Source organism: Branchiostoma floridae, chromosome 7 (genome assembly GCF_000003815.2).
Source record: "Branchiostoma floridae strain S238N-H82 chromosome 7, Bfl_VNyyK, whole genome shotgun sequence".
NCBI classification, from domain to species: Eukaryota; Metazoa; Chordata; class Leptocardii; order Amphioxiformes; family Branchiostomatidae; genus Branchiostoma; species Branchiostoma floridae.
In genome coordinates this window covers 18404713-18428161 of record NC_049985.1, presented here as the reverse complement: position 1 = coordinate 18428161, position 23449 = coordinate 18404713, and the positions used below count along the sequence as shown (strand labels likewise).

The window sequence follows — 23449 nt, the reverse complement described above, 5'->3', positions numbered from 1 at the left end:
TTTATTCAGTGCTGTGAGGTGTGTTTTTATTCAGTGCTGTGAGGTGTGTTTTTATTCAGTGCTGTGAGGTGTGTTTTTAATCAGTGCTGTGAGGTGTGTTTTTATTCAGTGCTGTGAGGTGTGTTTTTAATCAGTGCTGTGAGGTGTGTTTTTATTCTTTATTTACATCAATATTTGTGGAGCATTAGCAGCTGGGCTCCCCATGGTAGACGAAACACTGTCAGTGTGTGCTGAGGAAAGATTTCACTCTTGAACTTTAACCTTTGAACTTCTGTCTATCTCTAATGATAACAGTTTTCTCTGGAGGTTTGCTCCATAGTGCTGAAATGTATATCCTGAGAAAGCTTAACTTAACTACCTGGGAACCAGTTTGATAATGGACATGCCTTTGGTGCTGAAATCTCATTGGTTATTACTCAGTGCTGTGAGGTGTGATGAAATGGGTGTCCCAAGGGGGCTTAGCAACATGGAAACCAGTTTGATAGCCAAGCAGGAGAATAGCTATTGTTAAACGAAAAACATGTCAACCAGCATCCCAACACAGTACGGCCCTAGAACCTGTCAAGTCATCCTCCTCCTGTCACAAAGGAACCTTTATCCCTGTTAGTGTTACCATAAAGCCTCCCAAAGGATATTGTAAATACCAGAGATTGTAAATTACAGAACTTCAAACGGAAAGTAAATGCCCACCTCTGCACCACTTACCAGTGTACTGTATTGTAAAATGTTATTCTGTTAAGCACAGCTGCTAATGATGAGGTGGTGGACACAGCATAAATAAGAAAATACAGGGATGTTATTTTGGGAGTTAAGTATTTACTGTTAAGTGGAAACTGAAAAATGCAAACATAAACCACCACAAAAACCTCCCCTTTTTACAGTACTGCAAAGTAAGGAAGTGTAATTGTTTCTTTCCTTGGTGCTGAAATCCTGGTGGTTGTTAATCGGAGCTGTAAGCTGTGGAAATGAACATCCTGTGCAATAAGGAAACCTCCAAACTGTTGAGAAGTGGGAGATACAGGTGCTGATAACCCTGACAGTCTGGCTTATTGCTGTTTGAGCCTTGGAGGAAAGTTCCGTCTCCGAGAAAGATGTGGCCTGATTTGATATGGCTGCAGGCCTGACATTTGGCTGGTTTGTGCCTCTGGAGTAGATGTGGGTTGATGGGAGTCAACGGTCATTTTCTATCCAGGGCTCGAAATACTTTTTTTCTGTCGATGTACCCAGGTGTAGGTAACATTGAAGTTACTTGCACCATTCAAATATACCCCAGAAATGGATAAAACAACCTTTTGAAATACTTTGTACACCTTTTTGCTAACAAAGTAACTTGCATTGTAGGTAAGAGAATATACTGCCATAGAGACAAAATGAAAAGTTTCAACCAGTACAGCAATGAAAAATCCACTTTCAATGCATGTACTAAACAGTGCATAACCTGGTGCATGTAGACATCAGAAATAATTGCACAGCCCAAATTTTATGTGCAGGTACCTGCATTTCAAGCCCTGATGTGGGTTGATATGAATGAGTCAGCTGTCATTTCCCATCCAGCACCTGGTGACTGCTGCTGGGTTCATGTCTGCAGATGGTTGAACAGACAGGTCGATGCCCCCATCTCTGAACACCAAGGGTTCAACGAACCCTTTCCCTGCTGCTCAAGCGTGGCTCTGGCTATGTAGTCCAATATTGCTGCCGAGATGAATGAAGTGTAACACATTAAAGCCCTGTACCTCCTACAGGCTATGGGCTGCAGTTTATATTCACTGTAACTTCAGCATTTCAGAATCATCATATTCAAGTCCAGCATTTCAAACCTGTAGTGCTCAAATTTACATGCATCCAAGACAAGTGGGGGTATTTTGTTTAATTGTGGAAGAAGAGTGCTTGTAGGTTCTATTGGCTTTTTTCTGTGTTGATGGTTTTTTGTTTGGTCAGTTTGGTGTCGTTCTCTGCACCTTTCATTGATTCTGTCACTCCAACCATTGGGTTCAGGTGTGGAGCTGAACGCTGTTATATTGAAGTAATTTGTCACCAGGGGACCACTTCAAACGTTCAGCCTTGTTCCTGCAGCATTTTCAAGGGGATCATTTCAAAAATATAACCTTCTCTAGTTTTGGAAAAAGTACTTCATATGAAATAGTTGTAAGTGTAAGGGGCCTCTGCACTACATGTAGATAGTTGTAAGCAGGGCTCTAGCCAGCTCGAATTTTTTTTCCGTCAGCCAATATTCATTGTTGCAAAAACCACGAAAATTAAGTTAGAAAGACGGAACTGAGACCTTGAAAAACAGGTTTTTAATGAGATTATCGTATGCGAAAGGGTGCCAACACACTAAAGTCAACAATCATGACAATAGCAAAACAAACAATGTGTGACTTTCCGACCGTGGCCAGCGTCCCCAAGCCGCCTGTAGCTTCCACCAAGAATTTTTGTCTGCAAGGTTGACGGATTGGTTTAAAAAATTTTCCATCACACGCAGCAAATTTCCGTCAATTGACGGAAAAACAGACGCTGGCTAGAGCCTCTGCACTGCCTAAAAAAAGTCTTGAAGTTAGATTTGCATCACCAACACACGTAGGCGTGACAAGTGAGTCAATGCGCTATCACCCGCTGCTGTGCACGTGCCTCCAAACCTGACGTGTTGTGCCAAAAGCCAGTTTTATGGTTTCACAGATTCAGACGCAGATACAGATAAGGGTATTGATGTACATTTTGTAGGTAGTGCTTTTGACAAGCTCCTGCATGTATGTACGTGTGCAACGTGACTGACTAGTACTAGTAGGCATTTCACGTTTCATGAAAACTGTAAAATTGGTGGTCGAAAGTGACACTGAACATTAGGCTGCCATGTTGTACAAAACCAATCAATGAATGGAACTTCAAATTAAAGCATTTAGAGTATCCATACTACCTCTAGCATTATTTCTTCCAGTCATAAATTTGACTGTGAATGTCACTGACTGGTAGATTCCAAAAGTAATTCCCTCGGTAGTTTTTAACTCCATCAAGGACAATTTAGCTGTCATGTGACATTTATTCCATCACAAGCTGTTCAGTCAGTCGAGTCTGTTCTCTATAATTTCTGTGTCCGTTTCACCAAAGGCCCGCCCTTCCAACAAAAGGGGTGCCTGGAAAAAACCTGACCCCGAATTTTAGATCGGTTTGCGAATCACAGGCGAACAAAAGGCTGGTTGACAACCGCCTATCACCGTATCAGGTTTGCTCTTTAGCCGGGATAAATCGATCACAGAAGCCCCCGATTGTCGCTGGATGGGGAGGATTTGTCGGACTTCTTTCTGAGAGGATGTCGGGATGGTTTTCTCTGGTTTAATGGGCAGGGATGTATTTATATTGACAATGGGGCTTGGCCATGTCCTTTGATCTGTTTCTACCCATTACATTGTTCAATGAACTATGGTTGAGATGCTGTCAGGAGGATTGGCTAGTCGATATTCTCACATTGTGTGCATGTCTTGAGACAAACAGGTCACATTTGCACTTGGCTAACAAACCTTCTCCACTAAAAATGTTCAGGTCTATGTAAAAATATTGTGTTTCCTGTTTCAGTCCTTAGAAAATTGGGGTTGGTACATGTAGGTAGGATTTCTTTTGTTTCTTCTTTTTTTTTCAGGCTTTTGCCACAACTCTAGTGATACAATACATTTTAACAAGGTAAAGCCAAAATGCATGAGGACACATATTTTAAATGCCAATACTTAATACTTAATACACAATAATTTTGTGCGTAATGGTTACAAATCTGTGGATCGTTTATCTTTCATTAGATAAGACAAACCGTTTTTTTTACTATAATAGGAAGCAGGCTGAATAAAAATTCTAATTCTGGAATGTGACACCACTGTCCATAAAAAAAAAGGCTAGGGTTGACAGGTTGTTCTAGGGTACGTGTGGAAATGCCACATGGGACCGCGTAGCGCAGTGGGACCGTGTTCGCCCCGTGACCGAGAGGTTGCGGGTTCGAATCTGTCTGCCGTGTTACCGATCTTGTGCCCTTGGGAAAGGCACTTTACACGGCTTTCCTCACTATACTCAGGTGAAAATGAGTCCCTAGCTTCGGCTCACGGTGATTTACATCATTTACCCGGACGGGAGACCTGGCGCATATGAAAGGGTATGTCACCCTTCAAGGGGCGGTATAACCCCGTCGTGTGTAAACATGTGCGAACATGTGCAATCACGTCGACCGATGATGTATGTTCGTCTGTATCTCTGTGGATCTGCCGCTACCAGCCCAAAGCTGCCTAGGCAGATCCGTGTAATGAATTGTATCATTGGCAAATAAATAAATAAATGCCGGAAACAACATTTTTCCTAGGTTTTAGGTCAGTTCTGCGAAAGCTGAAACAACAACTATCTACTACTAGTAGGCACAAATCATGAAAGATTTATGATAGGAGTTTTCCATTCTTGTTCATAGCAGAAGAAAAGTCAGGTTCTCTTCTCCACAAGTTCCGAAGAGAACTCCATTTCCTGTCTACTCACAGATAGCACAGACACGATATGTGGGGTAGGGTAGCGGCGTCACCATCACCCGACCGGCGGAGGTACGAAAGCCACGATGGTTAGAGGAGGGGAGGGGGCATCTGGAATGGGTTAGGGGAGGTTCACTAATGCTTCTGTGATCCGACAGGAAATGGTACTTTCCTCCCAGGTTTAACAAACTTGAGCAGCACACCTTAGGTATGGTGAGTTCTCCCTACGGTACATGGTTATGGTTACATTTCATTTTATTGATTATCAAAAGATGTATTGAAAATGCAAGTTTGTCTCATAAAAATTTAATGCTTGACGCTGGAAATGATTTTTATTATACAACAATTGAGAAAAAGGGTCACTGCCCAACTATTACCCTTCCTGGTACGTCACCTTGAGACACTTCTACCCTTTTTAGGTCATGCCCGAATGTAATTTATTGGTTTTGGGATTAAAAAAAGTAGTGCTGAACAGGACGTTGACATGGAGAAAGGCAGCTGTACTTAAGTACACACAATGTCAGGGAGTGGATATAGCCATACACAAGTCTTCCTCTCAGCCATGTGTTGTTATCATGAACTGTTGCTCAGTTTTTATCTAAATTGTCTGAGGACCAGGGAATTGTTTTGTGAGATAATTTTTTTTCTTCTGTTAAGTGGGTCAGTGACCGACACTTTCACTAGGGCAGGGTCAGTGCTTTTAAACCATTAAGTGCTGCGGCGGGGCTGTGGCGTGATTACCCGCATAGGAAACATTACAGACAGGTTTGGGTGTAACAAGCGGCATAGGAAACAGTACCGGCAGGTTTGGGTGTAACAAGCGGCATAGGAAACATTACAGGCAGGTTTGGGTGTAACAAGCCGCATAGGAAACATTACAGGCAGGTTTGGGTGCAACAAGCCGCATAGGAATCATTACGGACAGGTTTGGGTGGAACAAGCCGCATTGGAAACTACATGGTGAAGGGAGCAGCAGGGTTCGTGGCCTGATCACACCAGAGCAGGTACCGGTTAGGTCACTTTTATCTGTGGGGTAACCTATATCCATTATATTTGAAAATGGGATGTTTTGGGATTGTCAAGTCAAAAAGATGGTACTTTCACACTGCAATATAGCAATGTTCATGGTCTGATCACACCAGAGTTGGTACAGGTTATGATCACTTTATTGTGCAACAATTGTACAAGGTACAAAGCATGGCATCTACTGATACATAACTACAGTTCTATAAGGTTAATCTACTTAATACTAGGGTTCATAGTATGGGATGAAAACAGTCCTTTACAATCATTGGATGGATTTCTAGCGTCTGGACATTCTTTCATATATTTTCCTAAAAGTATGTAAACCGTGCCAGGGTTGTTTCATGTCATAATGTATTTAGATTTACTATTTAAGTTCATTGAGGTAAGTCCCGGTATGTAAGATGATAGCCTTGTGTACAGTGAATTACGTATTGCAGAATATTTGGTGTATACAATCAGAAAGTGATATTCGTCTTCTATTGGCTCTGGACAGAATAGGTGAGCTGGGTGGGATGATATGCTTATCCTGTACAACTCGTTTGTCAGGTGAGTCGGGAATTCACGATGCATGTACTGTACTTGGTGGAGTAGTGGACATGTCGATGGGCATCCCATACTTAAAGTTTGAGTTGGTTGCTAATGTTTTGATTTGTATACCCCTAATCTACAGTTAAGGTCAGCAGCTTAAGTTAAGAAGTGATGCAGTTATTTTCTACAAGTTTACAAGCCGTAACTTAAGGGAATAGACTAGGATGTGTAAGTTGTATTCTCTAACTTTAAAGATTTTTGGTTGGGGTTAAGGGATTTCTATTATAAATCACTAAATCTTGTCCAACAATTACCAGTTTTACATTTTGTATATGATATAAGATATGGACTGGAGAGACGGTACAGTCATTCTGATAGGATAAATAGGACAGCTTCTCAACTGGCTGACTTTCATTTTAGTCAATTGCTCAGCCACTAATTTGTTCTTGGTATTTTTAGCACAACTCACTTTAGATCATGTCCAACAACTACCAGTTTTATATCATATAAGATATGGACTGGACAGTGGGTAGAATCATTCTGATGGTATAAATAGGACAGCTTCTCTGTTTGAGTTGATAATTGCTTGTTTTGAAGCATAATCAGTGGTTGTTTTCTGGGGACTCAACTGACTGACTTCCATTTTAGTCAACTGTTCAGCCACTAATGCGATTCTGTCAATAAGTGGTTCCAATCTCCACATCAAAACCCACTAATGGCCAGCAATAGCCACACAGGAGAGAGCACATTGTTGCTTTATGTCAATAGTCACACAGGAGAGAGCACATTGTTGCTTTATGTCAATAGCCACACAGGAGAGAGCACATTGTTGCTTTATGTCAATAGCCACACAGGAGAGAGCACATTGTTGCTTTATGTCAATAGCCACACAGGAGAGAGCACATTGTTGCTTTATGTCAATAGCCACACAGGAGAGAACACATTGTTACTTTATGTCAATAGCCACATAGGAGAGAGCACATTGTTGCTTTATGTCAATAGCCACACAGGAGAGAGCACATTGTTGCTTTATGTCCTCTCCTACTCATCTGTGAACACTAGTACTGTAAACTTGTTTATTTTCCTGGGTTTCATGACTCAAGTTTGCATTAGGATATGGGAGAGGAAAGGCAGTATAAGCAGGTTTGCAGTTGAAACAATGTTGTAGAATAGCATTGACACAAAATTATCTGTGGTGTAGGGATTTTGCAGTAAGTAGCCACCATGAAAACTGCAAAAATAAAATCATACAAAACATCCAAAGATACACATTTTCCAAGTAGAGACAGGAACAATATGTTGATAGGTCATTTGTGAATAGGATTTTTCATACACAGCCAAGAGGTTCTTTCCTGAATTGTCTTGTAAACAGCTGATCGAGCCAAATGTCAGCTAACATGTTTGCTTGTTTGTTTGTTTATCACAGAAAACGGCCCAGTGGAGACAGTAAACAACCAACCATACCAAATATCAGTTATCTAACTTGTTTGTTTGTTTGTTTATCGCAGATAACGGCCCAGTAGAGACAGTAAACAACCGCTCGTACCAAATCCACCCGAACCCCTCCGCCCTGATGTCTAACTTGTTTGTTTGTTTGTTTGTTTATCGCAGATAACGGCCCAGTAGAGACAGTAAACAACCGCTCGTATCAAATCCACCCCAACCCCTCCGCCCTGATGTCTAACTTGTTTGTTTGTTTGTTTGTTTATCACAGATAACGGCCCAGTAGAGACAGTAAACAACCGCTCGTACCAAATCCACCCCAACCCCTCCGCCCTGATGTCTAACTTGTTTGTTTGTTTGTTTGTTTGTTTGTTTATCACAGGTAACGGTCCAGTAGAGACTGTCAACAACCGCTCGTACCAAATCCACCCCAACCCCTCCGCCCTGATGTCTAACTTGTTTGTTTGTTTGTTTGTTTATCACAGATAATGGCCCAGTAGAGACAGTAAACAACCGCTCGTACCAAATCCACCCCAACCCCTCCGCCCTGATGTCTAACTTGTTTGTTTGTTTGTTTGTTTGTTTGTTTATCACAGATAACGGCCCAGTAGAGACAGTAAACAACCGCTCGTACCAAATCCACCCCAACCCCTCCGCCCTGATGTCTAACTTGTTTGTTTGTTTGTTTGTTTGTTTGTTTGTTTATCACAGATAACGGCCCAGTAGAGACAGTAAACAACCGCTCGTACCAAATCCACCCCAACCCCTCCGCCCTGATGTCTAACTTGTTTGTTTGTTTGTTTGTTTGTTTGTTTATCGCAGATAACGGCCCAGTAGAGACAGTAAACAACTGCTCGTACCAAATCCACCCCAACCCCTCCGCCCTGATGTCTAACTTGTTTGTTTGTTTGTTTGTTTGTTTATCGCAGATAACGGCCCAGTAGAGACAGTAAACAACCGATCGTACCAAATCCACCCCAACCCCTCCGCCCTGATGTCTAACTTGTTTGTTTGTTTGTTTGTTTATCACAGATAACGGCCCAGTAGAGACAGTAAACAACCGCTCGTACCAAATCCACCCCAACCCCTCCGCCCTGATGTCTAACTTGTTTGTTTGTTTGTTTGTTTGTTTATCGCAGATAACGGACCAGTAGAGACAGTAAACAACCGCTCGTACCAAATCCACCCCAACCCCTCCGCCCTGATGTCTAACTTGTTTGTTTGTTTGTTTGTTTATCGCAGATAACGGCCCAGTAGAGACAGTAAACAACCGCTCGTACCAAATCCACCCCAACCCCTCCGCCCTGATGTCGTCCACCACAGCAGACATCCACCAGTCCGACCGCACCAACTCCAACGTCCCGCCCAACACGTTAAACCTCCAGTCGTCACTCAACGACGCCATGAACGCGGCCACGCGGACCACCACCGGAGGAAAGAGCCGGAAGAAATACGCCACGACAGACCTGTCTTCCATGGGCATCCCCGCGGGGCTGTCCGAGCCGACCTTGAACCAGACTAGCGTCACCACGGACGACCTTCACCGCCTGCGCGCCGGCTCACAGTCCAAACGGAAGGATGCGGACTCGCCCAAGGCGCCCGCAGTCCAGAACGCCAACCAACCGGCGGAGACGTCCCGAGAAACGACCGGCTACTCGTCCAAACGGAAGGGCTTCCTGGATTACTACGCCGACCTTGAGAAGTCGGCGAACACGAAGGTCGCGGAGGCGTGGGAGAAACAGCTTCCCGAGGAGAACACCAGAATAGCTCGGATCGAGGAGAAACTGAAGCAGCCTCCGCCGGACAGCGCCAGTCTGTCGGAGCCGCCCAAACCGGAGCTGGGACCGGTGGCGAAGCTGGCGCTGGAGAGGTGCGAACAGAACAGGAGAACGAGAGTCAGCTCTGACATCCAGCACTACAAAGGTGAGGGGCTCTGTTGTTATATTTACTTAATTGTGTACTTTAGAGAAGGAGGTACTGTTTTTGGTTGTGTTTTTGTGTTTTCAGCTCTGACAGTGAGCAGTTCTGTTGGGATATTTACCTGCTTGAAGAATGATCATCTTCAATGGGATACTATTTTTGGTTGAATGTGTATTAAAAAAAGATGTGTTTGCAGCTATAACTTGAAATCTTTTTGATAGCTTTGTCCAATTTTTGATAGATTTGTCCAATTTTTGATAGATTTATATGAGCTCAGGGTAGTTAGTGAGGTTTCTATGTATAAAATATGGTGATTTTGCATCCCCTGTCAGTATGTTCAATTCAGCTTAACGCCCCGTCCTAAGGATTTTTGGTTCCATGCGTGTCGAAGGAGCGACAGAGCCGGAATCGAACTCACGGCCTCTAGTTCCAGTGGCAGGGCCGCTAAGCACTGGACGCATGTTACCTGTAGAAAGTCATTAGGCTGCTACAACATGCATCCTGAATGTCATGTGGGACAGGAACCACAGTCCCCTGACACCCAGGTGATTAATGACATCCAGACCACATGTGAACAGGTCTGGTGAAGGTTATTTTGTTATTGGGTGGGCGACTACACTCTCTTCACAGCCAGGGGCTGAATTGTAAGGTCTTTAGCTTAGAATAGGAAGCTTACAATATGATTTGTGTAAAATAGTTTTAGAAAAAAGGCAAGTCATATGCTACCTGGTACGCCTTGAAGTGTGGTGAAGGACAAGACTACTCCCTGTACAAACTACTCTACACCCGGTGGTCTGTGCACAGACGGAGAAAAAGTGATTTGACAAATTTGTTAAGCAGTTTTAGAAAAAAGGCAAGTCATATGCTACCTGGTGCAGCCTGAAGTGTGGTGGAGGATAAGACTACTCCCTGTACATGCAGGCACTCTACATTGTATCTGCCACCCCGGTGGTCTGTGCACATGTAAGCAGTCCTGGTGGAGAAAAAGTGATTTGACAAATTTGTTAAGCAGTTTTAGAAAAAAGGCAAGTCATATGCTACCTGGTTCACCCTGAAGTGTGGTGAAGGACAAGACTACTCCCTGTACATGCAGGCAGTCTACATTGTATCTGCCACATGGGTGATGACCTCTGCACATGTGAACAGGCCTGGTGGAGAAAAAAAAGATTTGCGTAAAGCAGGTGTAAAAAAAAAGGCAAGTTGCAGTGCTCAAAATATCCTGAGATGCCTCCTGAGTGTGGTGAATTGAAGGACAAGGCTGTAACTCCCTGTAGTACAATTGTATCTATCTGCCACCCTGTGATAAACGACATGCAGGCAGCATCAGACAGGCCTGGTAAAAAAAGAGAGATCATATAAAGCAAGTTTACAAGAAAAAGGCAAGTCATATATGCTATACAGTCAAATGTGGTAAAGGACAAGACAACTTCTCGCAAATACCTGCCACACTGGTGATAAGTAATCATCAGAACAGGTCTGGTAGAGAAAAAGAGATCTGTATAAAGCAACCAGAAAACAAGAAAAAGGTTTAAAAGAAAAAGGCATGTCATATATGCTATACAGTCAAATGTGGTGAAGGACAAGACAACTCCTCGCACATACCTGCCACCCTGTGATAAATGACATGCAGGCCGCAACAGAACAGGCCTGTCCACAACATCATTAATTCTGCCGCCCCAGCGGGAATTATCGTCCGCTCGACAAGAATGCGAGAATTTGTCGGACGTCCGCAGCGCTAATAAACGCCATCCGTCATCTCCCCGCCACCGTTTTCACCTGCAGGAGATAATGTCTTCTTCCCGGTCCTTTTGCCCTCTAATGTGCCGAGCCAGCAACTTTTGGGTGGGAGACAAACGACTTGAAGAGAATTGCACTTCCTTGTCGGGAACTTTTGCCCCCGTGGATCGCTGTCTGCGTGATTTAGGAGGCTTGACCTGCCATTTGCCTTGTGACATTTGCATTGTACTTTGAAAGATATGCTCCAAGATGGCAGATGAAAAATTGCTCACACTGTTGCAGAAGTTTTCGAATAACTAGAAACTCAGGTTTGACATATTCTGAAATCATCAGATTCAGTAACAATTGAGAATAGACACCTCCGTATCCTTGAGAACTCTACTATGACTTTGTGGCATTAGATTTGGCTAGTATTTGAGAAGAATGCTCTAAAGGTTTAGAATATAGTCTTTGGTTCTGTCCAATGATCATGAAAGTAAGACGTTAATCGTCAGTAAAAGATCTGTATAATTTTCATACGATACCTCGTCTTTCAAGTCAGAATTGTGGGTTTTTAGTCATCTTGTACCTTTGCCCCCTCTCTCCTTACAGAGGACCTGTTTATTGTCTTGTTTCTTTATTGTGTACCTAACATTGTAACCTGATACCCCCAGCTCCAGTTACGGAGGACCTTTACGCCACCAGCGCGAAGACGAAGGTGGAGGCAGACAGGTTAGAGCGCCCACGGGACCTTCCCGAGCGCCCCAGGGACCTGCCCGTGCCCCGGTCCATCAGCGATGAGGGCTACGACGGGATGTTCAGCTCCCCGGAGGCAGACCACCAGCCGACACCTTCAGTCGACGAGGATGATGATGATGATGATGATGATACAGAGGTGGAGGATGAGACTGATAATGAAGTGGAGGATGAAGATGTGGAACTGGAGGGTTATGAGAGGTAAGATGATGATGATGATGATGACGATGATGATGATGATGATGATACAGAGGTGGAGGATGAGACTGATAATGAAGTGGAGGATGAAGATGTGGAACTGAAGGGTTATGAGAGGTAAGACGACTTGATACGTCTATGAAAGTCTAAGACATCCAGGTAACAAGATTCCCAAGAAACTACTGTAAATGCAATTGAGTTTGCTGGAATTTATTTTGCGGCAGAAAAAGGACTTTTCGCGATGGTTTTAAGTTCGCGGTAGCACCATGCACTGTAGTCTCTTATTGCAGTGGAAAAATGTTCGCCGTGGTTTTAAGTCCGCGGTAAAGTGGCCACCGAGAAAACCGTGAACATTAAACCACCGCGAAAGTTTCGCATTTACAGAATATAGGTTTTTGAAACGGTCAGACATTTTGGGTAGCATATGCCGTCTTTTGTCTGTTACGTAGCATCTACAACCTTTCGTCAATCATTTACGAAAGGTAGTGGGTATTACCGGAAACATCTGATCGCTACCATTACATGTATCTATAAAGTTTTCTGAGCAACTGTTTGAGACGACTTGGTTTGAAAATGTAGCTTAAGATTTTCCATCCCTACATTACAAGAAGTGTTGTTACCAAAGCTGAACAGGTAAGTTACATGCATTTTTCTAGCTTATAGTTAGGATAAGTTCAGGCCACTCTAAAGTACTTCCATGGTTCTCCGACATTCTGAAGTAAAAAAATTCATCAATCGTCAAGATGAAATCATAGCGCTGTGAGGTAATTTTGAAGCTGACTACATCCACTTCCAGATACTACATGTACGTAGGTACAGACATTCCTCAAACAGTTGATTGTCCAGTCAGATCATCATTATCTTTGAAAAACCGAGAACCATCAAATCAAACTGGTGTGGCCTGAGTATCAAATATCAAACTTTACGTAAAGCAATCCCGGGAAGGTCTCGGATCAGCGTTGGCTGGTGTCAGGTTTCAGTCCCAGCCGTGTGATGATTAAAATCCGGGTAACGGCGGGTGTCCCAGCGGGGCGGTGGACGGCACAATACTTCAGCAGACCTGATAGCCCTGTCAGTGCTAGGGCTGATGGGGCCCAGGGGACTGACCTGGCCTAGATTGGTGAAACGGATTGGCCGGAGACTGTTTAACCCCGGGCCAGGCAAAATTATTTCTTTGGTTTCTGTTGTTTTGAAGTAAAAACTCAGCAAGCGGTCAAGACAGAACCAAAAGGCTTTGAGCAATATGTATAAATTATGTGACTGTTTTTACTGTCTGAAAATGTACCATTTGGGTACAGGCTTTTCCCTCAAATTTAAATGGTGGAACATCTTAGCTTGAGACTTTTTAAGGCTGAGCCAGTAGGCCATTTTATTTCCTGAGAAATAAGATTTGATGTAATTTTTATGTTGGTCTCCCAGTTTAGCATCATTTGTTTTGATATCAGAACCAACAGATTATATTGACAAGGCCCCATGGCTACTTCACAAACTGACCACTGACGGGTCAGTAGCATTACCTACTCAAATGCTGCAGCAAAATTAAATGGGAAACAGAAGTGCCCTGTTCACTGACCACTCATTTAATTTCCCCTTCAGTCCAGGTTTCTTCATCCCGTCATAATTAGTAGCCGGGCCTGGTGTCAATAGTTGATGCCGTAATTCAGGACTTCTTTTTTCGGCGACGTTTTTGGATCATCCGTATATCAAGTAGGATCGCCACCATTTTGGTGTCCGTGAAACTCAGAGTATATCCTGGATCCGAGTTCCCAAACTTGTCCCACTTCCATGCATTATTTATCAGGAGATGGAGAGAAGTGCCTTAGATTTTAGAGGTGCAAAAAGCTTTTTAATTGATTAAGGAAGTTATAGCTGCCTTTGGAGGGTGATAAAAGCTGAGAAATGACGCACTGTAGCGCACATCAGACACCGAAGCTGCCGTTTGTGCCCCCACGTTATGTGAGTTTGACTCAGTGTGTGCGTAAAGGTCTGTAGTTATGATGTTAATGTAACATGTACAACAATGTGTACAAGACGATGTGTCATGGATATATGTCATGATTGTGATTTTGACAGTTGAGCTTTCAATACCCAGTCCAAGTCATTTGCAAGATGTGCTTTTTGAATCTGATATCTTTGTCTCTGCTCAAACCTTTTTTAATCTAGTGCTTAAATTTTCCTGGTGGTCCAAATTGTATCTTTCAGTACGCTTAAACATAATCAATATCAAGATTATCAGTATAGATCTGTACGTGCATATATGTATGTACACTGTTCATCTAGTGAAAGGTAAAAAGACACCTTTTGGGAAAAATGTAGAACCTCACAGTGCTTTCTGGTTAACTTCAGTTCACAGCAATTAATTTTTTTGGCAGCTTTTAAAATATAATGCTAGATTGGAACATCAACAATGAAAATGGTCTCTGAGGGAAAGTCTGTACCAATGGTACTCACAGTTTCAGGGAGTAGATATAGTCAGATTCAAGTTCTCCACCTAGCTCTCTGTTTTCATGATGTCACTTTGCTACACTTGTACATAAAAAGTCTGCAAAACAATGAGTTGAATTGTTTTGGCCTTATACATAGACATAAAACTTTCACATCTAAGAATAGTTTGCCTGTAACTCAGCAAAGTTTTCTCCACAAAAGAATCTCACCCTCGGCACATCTCAGATTGGACATCCATCAGGATTTTGTATCTCGGCATGCCGAGAGTGCTGGACCGTGTCGGGAATCCCGGCGACCGTGTTGGGAATCCCGGCGACATTTCACCCAGTAATTTCCAGGAGGATAACCTTTCGTCATGCTGCTGTATCAGTCCAAAGCCGACACAGTCATATCCCCGATAAGACGTGACCTAGTTTCCCAAACGGAGGCAGTATCGACCCAAGAGTGACAACGTGCCTGCGCAGTGCTTGAAGTCTTGCCCAAAGATCTGTTCTTGGACTTGAAAAATATGTAAAACTTTAAGTACAGTCTGAGGGGAAAGCACAGAGTTTTTAGGGAGTGAATACAAATGTATAGTCAACTATTCTCCCTCCCCTTCTTCTGCTTTCTTGGTTATGGAAAATTATGGAAAAACATCGCATGCAGCCTGCAGCAGCCAGCTATAACTCACATTATGTAAATTGGATAGATATTACTTACTTCAAAATTAAAATGATTTTGATATTAACAGTACTGTAGGCTTAAAAATATATCCCAGAAACAATTTTTTAGGCAAAGTATGGACCCAAGACAGACAACCTGCCTGCACAGTCACTTAAAATGATGCAGGGAAAGTAAAAAAACATGTGGAATGTTAAAAGTATGAACTTCAACACAAGATTGGCAGTTCATGTTGAATAATTAAATGCCCAATATAGCCCTGGGAAATATAGGAGATATCTTTTATGTTACATAATTGCTTGGCCACTCTTGCAAAAAGAGTTTCCAGGTTCCATCTGTATACAAATGTAGGTGGTTGCTTAGCACCCTTCAGTGAAACCAGTCATGGCTACTGAAATTACTGAGAGGAGTTTCCAGAAGGTGTACAAGGTCCTGAAACCCTTCCGGTTTCATCTGTAGTTTCCACTGCCCAACATAGAAAACTTGGCACAGATTCTGAAGTCCTTCCATGAAACTGATACTACTAAACTACTGCTATACTGTCAGTCAGTCTCATAGAACATAGTGAAACTACCAAGGTGCTGCAGATAGTGTCATCGGACTGGTAGCTCCTACTAGTTGTAGGATATTGGAGACTTCTTCTAAACAACGAAGTTCACATTCTTACCTCAGCTGGTAAACCTAAAACCTTTCAATGTTTATAGCAATTGAAACTACCAAAAAGACCCGAATCGTTCAGTTTCACCCTTTTCCCCCATCCCACTCATTGTTTTGAACAGTCATCATGCTAAGACAAAACCTTTCATTTTCCCCCATTTGACCTTCGTCAGTGGAAGTAAAATGAACATTAGGCAGGACTCAAGGCTAGTTGCTCCCATAGCTTCAAGGCTTTATCCTGAATGTCTCCTCTGTCCCTTCCCCCAGATTTTCAAATTTCATGCCATGAAGTTCAGATTTTAGGACGGATGGGGTAATATTTCTTTCCGTCCCAACAAGCAACTTCCCATCCTGGGTCAGAGGGGCGGGTCCTGGAGACAACCCTGCTACTAGGACAGAACCTTTTAGTTTTCCCGTTACTATAAAACCTTTGAGGCTTTGTCCTCTGTCCCTTCCCCCAGACTCCACAGGCCCGAGGTGCGTGATGCTTTGCCTCCTCTGTCCCTCCCCCCAGACACCACAGGCCCGAGGTGCGTGATGCTTTGTCCCCTCTGTCCCTCCCCCAGACACCACAGGCCCGAGGTGCGTGATGCTTTGTCCCCTCTGTCCCTTCCCCCAGACACCACAGGCCCGAGGTGCGTGATGCTTTGCCCCCTTCCCCCAGACACCACAGGCCCGAGGTGCGTGATGCTTTGTCCCCTCTGTCCCTTCCCCCAGACACCACAGGCCCGAGGTGCGTGATGCTTTGCCTCCTCTGTCCCTTCCCCCAGACACCACAGGCCCGAGGTGCGTGATGCTTTGTCCCCCTTCCCCCAGACACCACAGGCCCGAGGTGCGTGATGCTTTGCCTCCTCTGTCCCTTCCCCCAGACACCACAGGCCCGAGGTGCGTGATGCTTTGTCCCCCTTCCCCCAGACACCACAGGCCCGAGGTGCGTGATGCTTTGCCTCCTCTGTCCCTTCCCCAGACACCACAGGCCCGAGGTGCGTGATGCTTTGCCTCCTCTGTCCCTTCCCCAGACACCACAGGCCCGAGGTGCGTGATGCTCTGAAGCCGCCGGCCATCATTAATACATAACTCTGCACCACAAAAGGGTTGATCCGCAGATAACTCGATTTTCCTCTCCCAACAGCAGGACCGAAATCAGGTTACGGTTTTCTCTGGGACGCTGCAAAACTGCTCGTGAAATCATAAGGCTGGAAAATTGCTCTCCCGCTGCCAACGGTCCAACCAAATTTCGCCATGTAATCACGTTATTGCACAACTCTGTGTGTGTAGCTATCTCTGCATGACAGTGATTGTGCATCTGTTTGACATGATGAGATTTGACGTGGACACAGAGACTCACCCAGACATAAAAGCACAAAGATAACAGCAGTAAAATTAATCAAGACTGCAGCAGTACTAGTCTGGGCGTAGGCATGATCCATGTGTGCAGACAGACTGTAGATTTGTTCTGACTAAAGCTTGTACCAAACAGTTAGGGAAATGTGAGTGGGAAACAGGCCTTACTTATGAAGGATGTGGCATGCATATGGCTGGAGAAAAGGTACGTACAGCAAATTTTCTTCTTTATTTTTGATTGAAATCTGAGTTGTAATTGTTTGAAATTTTATTTCTACCTTAAAAACACAAATCAACCTTCTGCCTTCTTTGTAGTAAGGTCACGAGGTGAGGGTCAGACAGAATATAACAAAGATACTCTTTTACATGATTGAAGTACGGAAATCCATAAACATATATCCTGACTCATACATGTACATAGTATACAATGTATTACAAATAATTGAGTCAAAGCAGGATTCCATTACAGAATGTTGTACAAGACCTGTATTTATAATTTACATTGAAACCATCATCCAGCTAAATATACGTAGGCTTCAAAATGGTACATAATCATGTATATAATGTAATGATTTTGATAAATAAATATTACATTGAAATTGTTTTATGCGATTACGTATGCAGTGAGAAAACTGCATAACGGGTAATGAAAATTTTATACATTGTACAAGACGTTGGTGAATACAGATAAAAAATTCAGATATTTTTGCTGATAAATATCGAAACAGAAGCATATGCTTCCCATCAGCGTGTGCATCTCCATAGAAGCCTGATGTAATTTGCCTGCTGTACGGAGATAACGGAAAGTTAAAAAATATTAGATTGGCTGGAATTTGGTATTGTCATAATGAAAGGACACAACAAGTTGGTTGTTCGTTTGGGGGAGATTAAGATATGAGATACCTTTATATTGTTAATCAAGAGTAATGCAGTTTACCTTTATATGCAGGGTAACTTATATCCGTTGTTTTTGAAATTGGTATTTAGGGATAGACAGTGTTTTCACATATTGCAATTTGAAACTGCTGTTTAAATACTGCTTTCACAAACAGCAGATATAGGTAAGCCCAAAGAAAAAGGTGAACCAGCATTATGGTTGCATTTGTAAATACTAACAATTAAATAAGACACATTTTGTTGTAGTACTTGTACATCTATGAGTGTGATTTGCTATATTTTCTTTGAGAAAGTTAAGATATTCTAAAATGATAAGAAAAAAAAATCACGACTGTACTCTCCAGGCCAGAGTCTACTCCAATATTCTAGCCCAACACTTTTATTCCCAGAGGTGTGTGTTTTGTATACTTCTGTCTACAGACAGCTGTGGTCTGCTCTGAGAGACTCAATACATTAACATTTGACAGATCTCTCTGATTCTCATGCCCAAGTCTGCCCAGATAGTGGCTGCTCTAATATCCTAACCCAACACTTATATTCCCAGAGTTGTGTGTTTTGCAAACATCTGTCTATACAGACAGTTATGGTCTGCTCTGAGAGACTTGATAAATTCAGATACAGAATCTAACACATTTCTGCCCCCCCCCCTCCCAGGCCCGAGTCTGCCCAGGTAGCGCCCCCCCACACCGAGGCAGAAGACTCCGGACTCGGAGAGAACCAGGCGTCCCCGAAACTCCCGCCCGGCTGGGAGAAGGTCACGGAGACAGAGGGCATCTCGTTCTACTGGCACATCCCCACGGGCACCACGCAGTGGGACCCCCCTCCCCCACCCTCCGGGGACGAGCTCAAGCCTCGCACGGACAGGAAGGACGAGGACGAACAGGTTTGTTTGTTTGTTTGTTTGTTTGTTTGTATTACGGGCACCACACAGTGGGACCCCCCTCCCCCACCCTCTGGGGACGAGCTCAAGCCTCGCTCCGACAGGAAGGACGAGGAAGAACAGGTTTGTTTGTTTGTCTGTTTGTTTGCTTTAGGAACTTTTTGTTTGATTTAATTGTTGGAGAGCTTGTCATTTTCTATGCTGGAGCATTTCAAGAGAGTTATGATATGATTGTAGAAAGATGATCATTTTCATCTCTGAATATAATGAGGCAGTCTTGTTACATATTTATGTGATTCCCCTCCCTAATTTCTTTTTTTTTTTTGGAAGAGGCAATTTTTCAGTGAATGAATGAAATGAATGAAGACCTTTATTGTACATATACCCATTGGGTTAACTACAGGTCACAACAAAATGATAGTTGACAAAAATTTCCTTTCCTGAAATAGGCAATATTTCAATGATTGACATGTTTTTGTTTAATTTCCTGTATGTCCTCAGGTTGATAAGGAGCCTGCTGCCTCCACCCCAGACCAGGACTCCAGCCTGCAGGAGTTCCAGAAGGCAACACTCACACTCGCTAGCAAAACTCTCAGGTGAGACCTTATACACACACTCACACTCGGTAGCAAAACTCTCAGGTGAGACCTAACACTCACACTCACATTCGCTAGCAAAACTTTCAGGTGAGACCTAACACAGGTACACACATGCTCACACTCGCTAGCAAAACTCTCAGGTGAGGCCTTACACAGGCACACACACACACACACACACTCGCTAGCAAAACTCTCAGGTGCTACCTAACAAAGGCACTCACAATTGCTAGCAAAACTCTCAGGTGAGACCTAACACACTCGCTAGCAAAATACTCAGGTGAGCTCAGGGGTCTTGGCCATTGCAGTTATCAGCCAGGCTGGCAGGGAGCTCAGGGATCTTGGCAACAGGTTAGGAATACCAATGCCATGTACGGTAACAATCACTTTGGGGAAAACCAAATTCCCGGGCAATATTCCAACCTTTCCATGCTTCTACCTGGTAAAAGAAAACTTCTTGATTGTGGTCAGATTAATGTTGATGAGGGAGTGTTTCCCTGTGGTCCCTCTAGTCCTGCACTTTTGCTGTGTTGTGCTAGCTGGATGTCCAGAGGGACAGGGGCCATTTGTAAAATGTGTACATCATCGATCACACGGAGGCAGTATCTGGAAATAGGTTGATTGAGGTTCGCAAATTAGTTTGTGAAGCGGCAGATAAAATCTCGATGCCCCGTTGAGAGCAGCTGATCCACATCTCATTTGAGGGAGTCTGGAGAAATTACTTCACATGCCGAGATACGATCTAAATTGTAAGGCAGGGAATGCATGTACGTCATCAGAGTAAGGTGCTCCAATTTCACTCATACAATAACTTTATTGCACAAGGTACAAAGTATGGCATCTACTGATACATAACTACAGTTCCACGAAGCTAATCTACCGAATACAAAATAGTGTGGAGTGAGAATTGGCTTTTAGTTTTACTATCACTGGAGGAATTTATTACTTAATAATAATAATAATAATAATGGTTTATTTGGTCCATTAAAAGTGTACATATAAGCAGGACTCAAAAGGTGGGCCCTGGATTGCTCTTGTACTCACATGATACTTAACAAGGACATTTAAAATCGTTCACAGTTATCAAACGTATTACAATATATACATTGGGTTGACCGGTAAAATCGACAGTTAAAGCAAAAACGACACAGTTCATGAGTTCAGTAGTCGGACGATGTGCGGAATGGTACTGTTCTTATACCGCTCCGTCCTGGCATTGATGGTGGTCAGCTTGTTGTGTGATCTGGTACGCCGTCCACTGGTTTCACCTCGGGTTGGTGGTAGCCACTGTCTGAATGTTCTTGATTGCAACAAGGTGTAGCCGAATTTCATAGTGAGCTGTTCACGTCGTTGCTGGAGAGTCGGTAGACATTAATATGTTTCTTCTTGGATTTAAAAAGTAATGCTGCTCTCAGCTGAAGATCAACTAAAAGATATTCATCCATTGAAAATATCCAACAATTAAGTTAATACATTGGCTCATTTTCTAACATTCTTTTCAAAATATTCAGACAAATCCTCTGCCAGCCCTGCCTATAGTTATATAAGTACATGTACACCCTGTGCAGCATGATACACATTTCCACCCTGCATTTGCATGCTATCTCAGGGCAGCTCCCAGTACAAGTAATTTGTATCTAAATGCAAAGTTCTGCAGATCAGGAGATGTGATGATTCCTATCGGCTCAGCGCAGGAACATGCTCTGAATGCACCTGGCAGGAAGTGGGCGCCGCTCAAGTTTACCGGCAAACCAGAAGGACGATCCTTCCAGGCCACAACAGTGCAATTTGTTGGTTCTTTGTTGGTTGCTTTGATAAAGTCCAAGGGCACATGTAGTGATGTACATTAGAGATAGCGGTCGTTTGTTTTCATGTGAGCATCACACCAATAATTGTTTATTTGAGTTGAACAGATTGAAGAGAGGGCAAAGAGATCTGAATGACCTTTACAAGTCCAGGCCTTTACACTTCTGTGCATTCAGAGCATGTTTCAGAGCAAAGGTGCCCTCCCGCACTATTGGGCATCCCTTTATATATCTGTGATGGGCCATCCTGAATACCACCACAGTGACTCTCCCTGGATTGTCAGAAGGGGAGTGTTTAGGCAGCAACAACTCAATTTGTTGGTTTTAGGATTTAAAAAAACATTAAAAAATAACATGAAAACATTGTCTGAGGGGAAAGTGTACCTTGGTAGACACAGTTTTATAGAAGAAACATGGTCAGTCAGAACGGAGACTGCTTGCTGCCCAATGTGTCAAGGGAGGACACAGTGGGCAGGATCTAAGTAATAGTCAGTCAGATGAAAGTTTTGACTTTGACTTCATTTGGATCCACAGGTAGTTTGATATATCTGTCAGCTACCCTTCCTGTGGTCCTACACATACCCTCAAGATACATCAATACAATATCACTGTGGTAGTGGACATGACAGGAAGACTGTAAACATAATCACACTAAAATTACATCAGATGCATCATACATTACTGTAAAAAATTCTTCTCAGCCTTCTGTTTTCATCAGAATGTCTTGCAAGAATTTTATTTTTAAACTCTGAGAACCAAGGAAGTAACATGGTGTTGCTGCTAATCACACAAAAATTGCATCAGATACATGTGTACATTACTGCAAAAAACTTCCTCTGTTTCATCAGAACGTCTTGCTACAATTTTACTTTTAAACTCTGAGAACTATGCTGTGACGCACACCAGCACTATTCATCCCCACAGTGCCGTGTCTGCCCGTTTATTGCCCAGTTATGGTGCCGTTACCTTACGGCTCCGGTTCACGGCACAAGGAGCCCGCCATAACTCCCAGATTTATCCCCGGTAAAGGTGAAAGCACCGGAGATTCGCCTCCCATTCCCATCAATACTGCGCTGGAAACAGTGCTCCCAACCCCGGGGTCACGTTCCGCGGCAATTGTTATTCTGTACATGCATGTAAGGAAGGGCACTGCAATTCTTTTCAATCAAGATTCGGCAACGATGAAGGTTTTTATTTCTTTCTCACTGCACAGTACAAGGTACCATTATGATATAGGATCCTACATCAATGTTCAAAGGTCAAGTTGTCAAGGTTAAAATGGTGGTCAGGAAGAAAATTCAGAACGGAAGGCAGCATAGTCGCAGTCGCCATCCATTCAGCACCAGGGGCAGGACATAAGAGGTTAACAAAAAAACAGAAAAATTGGAGAAAACTTTAATCTGACTGTGTTTCCTCCCTCAAACTGTGTGTACCAGGGTACAGACTTTCTCTCAGACGATTTTCATGGAGATCTTCCAGTTAGAATGAGCAAAAGAGATTGGTGTGCGCAAAAATGCGGCTTGACTTGTTCTGCTCCAGAATTTTATCTCGTTCATGCTGGTGCCTGTGAATACGGTTGTTTTGGAACTCTGCCCCGAAGCCGCAGGGAACATCGGGACTTGCCTGTTCAATCGCTCTGCACCATCGCCAAGGATATTCACCGATATTTATCTTAATTTCTGCTGTATAGAAGGGAACGTTGCTTGAATTTTAATGTGCCCTGTGAAAGTCTTTTCTGCTCTGTTTATGAGACAAGCACACAGAATTCTGATAGAAAAATGCTAACACTTATTCCAAAAATGCTAACACACTTAATTATGAGCTGTGTCTCGGGCCACCCCAAGTTAAACTGTTGGTTTCCCTTCCAGCACACCATTTGTATCAGGCTACCAAGCCCCCTCCCCCCCCCTCGGCTATTGAGTCCCCTTCCATATATGGTAAGGATCTGTTGCCTTATATAGAAATCCTTACCATATATGGCTCAATAGTCAAAGGGCTCCATACCCCCATGACACCACTTAACATGTATTTTTTTGTTGATAAACTTAAATCAAGGCCCAAAGTGAAGGTAACATGACTGTC

At 43.3% G+C, this 23449-nt stretch overlaps 1 protein-coding gene across 1 annotated transcript in view; it reads left to right on the top strand.

Annotated features, from left to right (window-relative positions):
• Nucleotides 1-23449, top strand: part of LOC118418943 (amyloid-beta A4 precursor protein-binding family B member 2-like) — a gene marked incomplete in the record, with an annotated part of 144057 nt that overhangs the window by 57412 nt on the left and 63196 nt on the right. The window contains 4 exon segments of the mRNA XM_035825086.1: nt 8736-9416; nt 11804-12086; nt 18741-18969; nt 19468-19562. Of these exon segments, the coding sequence (XP_035680979.1) occupies nt 8736-9416; nt 11804-12086; nt 18741-18969; nt 19468-19562 (1288 nt within the window).